This window comes from Telmatherina bonti, assembly GCF_933228915.1.
Source record: "Telmatherina bonti genome assembly, chromosome: 11".
Lineage (NCBI taxonomy): Eukaryota > Metazoa > Chordata > Actinopteri > Atheriniformes > Telmatherinidae > Telmatherina > Telmatherina bonti.
Window position 1 is genome coordinate 18,886,063 of NC_136629.1, and position 9,441 is coordinate 18,895,503.

General features: G+C 40.4%; 1 protein-coding gene across 2 annotated transcripts; it reads left to right on the forward strand.

The window, feature by feature from the left end:
* Positions 1-797: 797 nt before the first annotated feature.
* Positions 798-9,107, forward strand: mlh1 (mutL homolog 1, colon cancer, nonpolyposis type 2 (E. coli); the record flags this gene model as incomplete). Of its 2 annotated transcripts, XM_079249341.1 has the most annotated exons (19): positions 798-1,004; positions 1,260-1,350; positions 1,546-1,644; positions 1,726-1,799; positions 1,901-1,973; positions 2,051-2,142; positions 2,241-2,283; positions 2,458-2,546; positions 4,107-4,219; positions 4,302-4,395; positions 4,482-4,635; positions 4,751-5,106; positions 7,443-7,576; positions 7,993-8,101; positions 8,192-8,255; positions 8,330-8,494; positions 8,577-8,669; positions 8,759-8,869; positions 8,952-9,107. In XM_079249341.1, the coding sequence occupies exons 1-19, from the start codon at positions 898-900 to the stop codon at positions 9,105-9,107; spliced, it is 2,217 nt and encodes a 738-aa protein (XP_079105467.1). In that variant the 5' UTR covers positions 798-897. The 2 variants fall into 2 exon arrangements, with proteins under 2 accessions (XP_079105467.1, XP_079105466.1); XM_079249340.1 differs by having other exon boundaries at positions 7,993-8,255.
* Between the last annotated feature and the right edge of the window lie 334 nt (positions 9,108-9,441).

A 9,441-nucleotide genomic window follows, 5' to 3' on the forward strand; every position in this document is an offset into this window, starting at 1 on the left:
TTAATAAACATATCAGAGGCTACCTCTATTTTGCAGACCTACATTTTTCTTTTTATCAACATTCCCCATTTAAACATGCTGCAAACAAAAGCACCTTATCAATGTGTTAAATCAAGAGGAGAGAGGTAAAATAGCCAATTTTGTCATAAGTATCTCATATATATATATATATATATATATATATATATATATATATATATATATATATATATATATATATATATATATATATATATATATATATATATATATATTATTGTATATATAAACATTCATTTGAATTAATACCATAACTTGGAGACTTCCCATTTAGTGTATTTTTATGAGTTTAAAAAAATTAAAAAATATAACCTTGGCGCTATGGCGCTGTGTTTAATATATATGCCAACGAAGAAGTAATGACGCGATGACGTCAAACAACGTACACGCCATAGACATCGGTACACGCCCCTTTTGATTTCCCCCTTGCCCGCGCTGTGTCCAAGATTGTCTATTTTTGACGATGCTTTTGCTGATCACAAGAATGGCGTGTCACACATAAATGCTATCATTAGGCAGATGTCAGTGCAGTTATAGAATGGAAAATAGAACAAAACATCAGTTACTATTAATTTTATTAAAATAAAGCTGCTAATGTTACTGTTAGTTCGATAAAAGAGTTGAGGAATGGCAAAATAACTTCAAGTTTTGACTCGTTTTTTAGAGAGAGTGAGACGGTTTGTTTGTTTGTGTCTCCTCTCTGATCACACGTGAGCACTGTTGCTTCGCTGTGTTGCTTGTACGAGAAGTGGTACTATGATGTTGCGTCCTTACATCCCCTTTATCAAATAATTATGTATATTCACAACAACTAGCTGCAGTTTTTATGTTCCAAACTACACAAGCAACACTGCAAACATGGCAGGAGTTATCCGAAGGCTCGACGAGACTGTTGTCAACCGGATTGCCGCGGGAGAAGTTATCCAGCGTCCTGCTAACGCCGTCAAAGAAATGATTGAAAACTGGTATGAATCATATGATAATAGGCTAAACTAATACATGTCTGTGGCTTGAATAACAATCGGTTCGAAAGTATTGTTTAGTTGGGGAAATAGGGCATCTTTGACCAATGTTTAGATCACGTCTATTGCATTTGCTACTCCCAGTTGAATTGTTTTTTCCACCTAACGTGATCAAATTAAGTTCTAAATGCAGTTTGTGTGTGTGTGTGTGTGTGTGTGTGTGTGTGTGTGTGTGTGTGTGTATATATTATGTTCCAGTTTGGATGCCAAGTCAACCAACATCCAAGTAACAGTGAAAGATGGTGGACTGAAGCTGCTTCAGATTCAGGACAATGGCACTGGCATCAGGGTAAGTGATATCATAACCACAAAACGATTAATAAAGCCTATTTAATTCCACCAGTTGATGATATCCATTCCTTCTGTGGTAAATATATAAGATGCATGATGGGAAATCTTCATTTTCTTGCACTGAGGCATTGTTTAAATGCTGCTGAAGAGATAATTCACAAACAGCTGAATTCTTACTTGCTCTGTGTTGCAGAAAGAGGATATGGAAATTGTTTGTGAAAGGTTTACCACCAGCAAACTCCAGACTTTTGAGGATCTTTCAGCTATTGCAACTTATGGATTCAGAGGAGAGGTGATAAGCTTTTTTAACTCAGTATTCGGGGTGTTGAATCTACATCACATCACATCTGTTGTCTGTGTTTCATGTATGCAGGCTCTTGCTAGTATAAGCCATGTGGCCCATGTGACCATAACTACTAAGACCGCTGATGCCAAGTGTGCTTACAGGTATCATCACGGTTTAAACTGTGGCTCAGTCAATTGTTTTAAAGTGACCAATAATTCTGAACCTTCTCCTGTATTGATTATCTGCTGTATTTATTTAACAGGGCCTGCTACAGTGATGGCAAGCTAAAAGGCCCCCCTAAACCATGTGCTGGCAACCAAGGGACGCAGATTCTTGTGAGTTATGTAGCATATTATCAAAAGCAATATGAAGGGTTTGGATGCAGAGTAATAAGTATTTCCATTACATGCAGGTGGAGGATCTTTTCTATAATGTGTCCACAAGGAGGAAAGCTTTGAAGAGCCCTAGTGATGAGTATTCCAGGATTGTAGATGTGGTCAGCAGGTCTGTGCTTTGCTTCTCTGTCCCCACCTTTTTTAATATATATTTTTGGCTCTTTTAAACTATTTCCACTCATTAATTATCATCATTTTTCTTTAAAGGTACGCCATACACAATTCAGGAAAAGGTTTTTCTGTTAAAAAGGTGAGATCTACTTTTGTTTTGCAGTGAACATAAGACACTGTATCAGTTCAGCAGCTTGACTTTTTAAAAAGAAACCCGACCACTATTAATCACTTTAGGCTGTACTCTGATATGTTCTTCCTTTGTGTGCAGTTGTGAGTGCATAATGTTTTTGTCTCCTCTTTTGTTCTCCAGCAAGGAGAGACTGTGGCAGATGTGAGGACGCTGCCCAATGCATCTGTTGTTGACAACATCCGAAGTGTGTTTGGCAATGCTGTCAGCAGGTAGTTCTGTACCATAAAGTAATGAATGAACATAAACAGAGAATACAAGGTGATTTCAGTGTAAAAAAAAAAAAAAAAAAAACAACAAAAAAACTCTTCCAGCTCATAAAATCAAGTAAATACACCCTCATAAGAGCATATGTAACATGTGATACTTTTTCATTATTTCACAAAATTAAGCTGAAATGCAGAAGCAGTTTGTGAAAAAACAAACAAAACAAACATAATACACCCCATGATTCAACAGCTTGAACAACCACTTACAGCAGTAAAACTATGAAATAATAGTTTTTTATATGACGCTATTGGCCTCTCACATCATTGTGGTGGAATTTTGACCCGATCTTATTTACACCAGTTCAGCAGTTCAATGAGATTTGTTGCATTATTTTCTACACAGCTCTCTGAAGGTCCTGCCACATCATTTCAATCAAACAGGCCACATTTGACTTGAGAATATTTTGGCTTATATAGTCCACACAGTGTCTGCAAGGTGTTGGTGTCCTGTAGCTGCATAACAAACCCAAATCATTACCTCTCTGTTACTGTGTTTGACATTCAATATAAAGTGTTTTTACTGACTTGCTGCATCAGTGCATTATAGTCAGACATCTCCACTTTTGTCTCGGCTGTCCAAAAGAAGTCTTGTTGTTTGTTCAGATGCAGCTTAGCTAAGCTAAGCTGTGCTGCCATGTTTTGTTTTTGTTTTTTTTAGAGAGGAAAAAGCTTTCTCTTGACAATTCCTCCAAACAAGCCAGACTTGTTCTGTCTTTCCCAAATGTACTGGTCATGAACTTTAACTTTTAACATACTAACTGAGACCTTGCTGCTTACTCTGAATTCATGTGGAAGCAGTTTAGGGTACACTTAGTTTATCACACGCTGCTTCTGCATTGTGACCTTGTTTTTATGTTTAGTTTGGTTTATTTAGTTTATTTGACAGGGACAATGTACATCTGCATTAATCACAGAGAAAATATGCCTAGTACCAGATTATAGCTCTCAGAACTAATTTCTATCTGTAGTCCCTGGACTAACAAGACATACAAACATAAATTAAACACAAAACAATGTAAAAAGATACAAAAGTTCAACATTTCATAATAAAATAGTAAAAATGACCATAATAAAAGGTGCATCTGTGCACTGTAACTGTTAACAGTGAACTGTCAAACCCCTGTCCCCTGTGAAGTGCACTACAACGCTACAAAGGGATACACACCAATTAGTGCTGACATATCTGTGCATTTAAAAGATGTTGTTTTGTTTCGTTACAGGATATTTGACGATTTTTGCATAATTTAAGTTCTGCAGGAAGTTTATTCCATTCTGTTATTGTTTTAAATGAAAATGTTGATTGTCCAAATGTTGTTGTTTCATAATGAAATTGTTTATTTGAGGTTGTGTGAACCTCATTTTGTGATCTGTCCTTTAATGTCCTAATTGTAAAAAAGGATGTGCTATTCACGTGATCGTCTGTCTTCATTGCCCTCTCCTTTCATGTGAACTTATCTCGCCTCAGTGCTGTTTTGCATGACTGGCTTTTTGGTATGTTCCCAGAGAGCTGATTGAAGTTGGCTGTGAAGATCAGAAGCTGGCTTTCAAGATGAAAGGCTACATCACAAACGCAAACTACTCAGTCAAGAAATGCATCCTGATCCTGTTCATCAACCGTATGTAACTAATGTAAACTAGCAGGAAATTTAATCCTGTTTACACAGTGTGAAGAGGACGTTGTTATTTGTGATATTTCAGACCGTCTGGTGGAGTCGAGTGCCTTGAAGAAAGCGGCTGAGACAGTTTATGCAGCGTACCTTCCCAAGAACACACACCCTTTTCTGTACCTCAGGTAACACGCTGCGTATGCATCCATTTCCTGCGGCAAATTCTGACCCAGTTGATCTTGTGTTCACTTCTGCTCTCTTCTCACTGCAGCCTGGAAATCGCTCCGCAGAATGTGGATGTTAATGTTCATCCAACGAAACATGAGGTGCATTTCCTGCATGAAGACAGCGTCATTGAGAGTGTTCAGAAGCACATTGAGAGCAGACTTCTGGGCTCCAACTCCTCACGCACATATTTTACTCAAGTATGATAACATTCTTAACAAAACCTACCTAACCTAACCAAACACGCACCTTTCTAACAGATCATCTGTTAGATTTACGAAGTGTGTCCAATTTGTGGGGGTGTTTTCTTTTCAGACGTTGCTGCCAGGGTTGTCGGTCTCAGGTGGGACAGAGGGGAAGGCCTCCAGCTCTACAGCAGAGTCTACTGAGCGTGTCTATGCACACCAGATGGTGAGGACTGACTCCCGCTCCCAGAAGCTGGATGCCTTCCTCCTGCCAAAAGAGAGACCACCCCCTGTTCCCGATCATGATGTTGAGCCACCAGGCCCCAGCAGCCGGAAGATGGAGACTGAGACCAAAACCATCCAGCTGCACGATGCAGAAATGGATGATACAGATGATGCAGACTTGTTGGAGGTCCTTGCTGCACAGGAAGCAGAGGCGTCTAAAGGCGAGGAAGAATGCAGTGGTCCCGATCAGGACGCTCAGAGGTGATGAGATGAGTCGGCAGTTCCGGCCAGCTGCAATTTAGACACAAAAAGCTGAATGGAAAAAAAGAAAACTAACTAAATAAAAAATAGCCAACCTCTAAGCTGGAAATGAGATCCTCCTAACAAGTAGAGGAGTTCAGGTATTTTGAGGTTTTGGTTATGAGTGAGGGAAGAATGTAGAAGTAGAGAGATGTATCAGTGCAGCTTTGGCAGTGATGCAGACTGCACCAGTCTGTTGTGGTGAAGAAGGATCTAAGCTGAACCGAGTGTCTCTACTAACTGGTTGACCTACATTCCTTCCCTCATCTATGCTCATGAGCTGTAGATGGTGAACAAAAGACCAAGATTGTGAATACAAGCGACCAAGATGAGTTTCGTCTGCAGGGTGTCTGGGTTCTTCCTTATAGAGAGGGTGAATGTAGCGGCTGCAGTCGTCTTTCACCTGGAAAGTTGAGAGATCGATTCCACGCTTCCTATGACTAAGTGCTGAAGTGTCCTCGGGCAAGACACTGACCCCCAAGTTGCCCCCTGATGTGCCTGTCGAGGTGTGTAAGGGGCTTTGGATAAAAGCGTCTGCTAAATGACTAAATAGAATAGGTTGTTCATCTGGGATGCTTTTCAGAGTAGAGTGGTTTGGGAGGTGGCGCCTGTTGTCCAGTGACTGAAAGGTCAGCGGACTGAATCCTGCTCCTCCCGGTCTATGTGCCGTTGTGTCTCAGTGTCGGCGTCGCCGGTGTACGATTGTGAGTGAATGTTTCGGTGGTGGCACAATGGTTGCTATGTTTCCATCAGTGTGCGCCAGGGCAGCTGTAGCTACAGATGTAGCTTTACCATCACGTATGATTGTGAAGTGGATGAATAATGGATTCACTGTAAAGTGCTTTGGGTGCCTTGAAAAGCGCAAGAGAAGTTAAATCTACTGTTGTACTTTTTATACCAAAGAGCATCGCAAACAACAGTGATTAAGTATCAAATTGAAAACAAGCCTTCCCATACCCAAACTAATAACTAAATTTAAAACACACAGCTTATCATTCATGATTTGTGTTCATGATTGAACACAAATTCATGATAAATGACACAAAAGGCCCCCTACCCACCCACCAATCCCTTTTTACATAAAGAAGTTCTGGTCCCTAATATCAGACGTGATGCTTGAGGCTGCAGTGAGGAAGCCGTTTCTTAGTGATTGGTCCACACTGACAGCCACCAAATCCAGGACCACAGGGACTGCCACCACAGGAACCTCCCCAGTTCCAGCTGGCCAGGTCCCACATCGCAGCCATTAGGGTGCAGTGCAGGAACCCAACAACGCCCAGACAAGGATGGTCCCTGCAGCAGCAACCCTGGGCCGGCATACCCCCCCGATGTGGAGGATCCCAATGAGGAAAACACTGAGGCTGAAGTAAAAAGGGAAAGTAAAAAAAAAAAAAAAAAAAAAAAAAAAAAAAAAAAATCAAATAAACCTAAAAAGTAATGAAAATAAATAAGTGAATAAATAAAGTAAAAGGATAAATAATTAAATAGATAAATAAGTGCGACGGTGCATCTCTGCTTGGGCTGTGACCCAACCTGGGATTAGTGGTGGAAAATGGACAGATGGAAAAACAAAATGATAAAATATAACACGTTTTTAACTTTGGAATTGTCAGTGAAATGGGATTTAGTTCAGTAGAAACAGATTTAGCTACTAACATCCAGAAACCACAACTATTTCTGAAAGTTAGATTAAATTTGTTGACCCATTTATGTGGAATTCCAGCTTTAATGGGCTCTATCAGTGTCGTCATGACTAATTCTTTCTGAAAGTCAGATCAGAACAGATTTTAGTGTATGATTGATTGTGTTGCAGTCCTGAGCAAGCCTGAACATTGATCTGCAGTGTACGAGTTGAGTAATTGAGCGGGAACCTGAATCATTCCTCATAAATATCATGATCATCCTTTAGGCCAGTCAGTCACACATAACATACTGTTATGTAAACTCGCTGAATATTTCTGTCATTCAGCGAGTTTATGTGCTACAATCACAGTATTACATATTGCATATTCAACAGGTTTCAGTTGAGAAATTACAGCGAAAATCTCAGTGTGTTTTTGTTTTTACCCTGTCTCAGCATGTTGCCATGTAATGGCTGTTTGTACCTATAATTAGAAGTCCTGGTGGGTTAAAAACGACATTGTCATCTGGTTAAAATCATGAAATGGTAGATTGCTTCTGCCCCCATGTGGCTGAATGTGTTACCAACTTGTCAAGTCGGCTGTTAAGTTGAGTTACTGTCACTGTGCTGTGTGCAGTAGTTGTGGCAACGCTGTATGTGTTTTCTTGCATGGCAGGAAGCGAGCGAGGACGGAGCAGAAGGAGGAAGCAGATGAGGACCTGACGGCTGCCGCCACACCCAAGAGAAGAGCAATTAAACTGACCAGCATCAAGGAGCTGAGAACTGAAATCGCTGAGAACACGCACAAAGGTACAGCCAAAGAAAACGTGTGATATGGCACACTAGTTGGAAAAAAAAAAAACCCAAAACAGTTTCATATTGTTTGTATCCGACATGAGAACCTGCACAAACAGACCCCCCCCCCCCCCCCCCCCCCTTTGTCTTTCTGAACTTTCCACTGATTCAACTCTCAGCCTGGAGGCACAGCTCATTTCCCGAACTTGTTTAACACAACCTTCTGTGCTGTCACATCGTGCTTTCATAACGGGAGGGAAAAAAAGGCATAACATCACTCTGTTGCCATGCCAACATAACTCGGATAAACAAAGAGTCTGGTGCTCTTGGCATTGAAAGTTGTACTTCCTTGTGACATGTTTACAGTCCATAAATTTAATCAAATGCAGTTCTCTTTTGGTTGCATCCACCTTTTTTTTTTCCCCGTCCAGGTCTTCAGGAGATGCTGCAGAACCACTCATTTGTGGGCTGCGTCAATCCTCAGTGGACTCTGATCCAACATCACACCAAACTCTACCTGCTCAACACCACCAAACTCAGGTCTGAAATACACCAAATACACACACAGCTCTGCTCACTTGTTTACAAGCTTCTAATTTACATCTTTTTTTTTTCCCCCTCTCTTTACAGTCAAGAGCTTTTCTATCAAATACTCATATACGACTTTGGGAACTTTGGTGTACTCAGACTATCTGTAAGTAGGCCGTACTGTGTGAATAAATGAACTTGAAACTGTCATACTATTTTAAAGGCATGTTGTGTATTCAGACACCAGCACCTCTTTATGAACTGGCTATGTTGGCTTTGGACTCTGAGGAGAGTGGCTGGACTGAAGAAGATGGTCCTAAAGAGGGGCTGGCTCACTACATAGTGGATTTCCTGAAAAGAAAAGCTGAAATGCTGGAGGATTACTTCTCCATGGAGATAGACCAGGTCAGTTTGGACTGACTTATTAGTTTTAGTACCTTTTTTAAGTGTAGTACTGCTTATATTACCAAAACTGTGTCCACCACAGGAAGGAAATCTCACAGGAATACCGCTCCTCCTTGACAAGTACACTCCTGTCATGGAGGGTCTCCCCATGTTCATCCTGCGCCTTGCCACTGAGGTGAGTTCCTGAGAGTCTAGCATCACTTTGGACATTTTTTTAAAAAAATAAATAAAAAAAAAACCTTAAGGATTTTGCGTGTTAAACAGGTGAACTGGGACAATGAAAAGGACTGCTTCAGAGACTTCAGTAAGGAGTGCAGCATGTTCTACTCCATCAGGAAGCAGTATATCTTGGAAGCTGAGCCAGGGGAGGAACAGGTGACGAGCCTAAACTTTTTATTCCTTATTTAAAAACAACACTGAATTTAAAGGTTTGATGCCAATGACTTTTATGTTTCAGGAAGTTGAGACGAAGTCTTGGCGTTGGAAGGTTGAGCACATCATCTTCAAAGCTTTTCGAACCCTTTTCAGTTCACCAAAGAACTTCAGTGAAGATGGCACGGTGCTGCAGATCGCAAACCTGCCCGATCTCTATAAAGTGTTTGAGAGATGCTGAATACATCAGATCTAACTGAAAATCCCTTAAATGCTGCTTTTTTTATGTCTCATTATTTTGTTGTAAATAAATACTCTGTACTAAACAAGACTTACGATGTTTCACTTAAGAAAAAAAAAAAAAAAAAATCAATCCATTTTCTTAACTTAGTCTAATTAAATTAAAACATTTTCCAGAGTACAAAATACTTTGCCACAGGAAACCTGTTTCTGAATGGCCTATTTTAAGGAGCAAAGACTCCACATGGTTTTCTAAAAGTAAGACCAGGGACACGCAGCCAGGAAAAATGGAACTGGGTCATAAGTCCCCCAACGATACCAAAAATGTGCCAGCC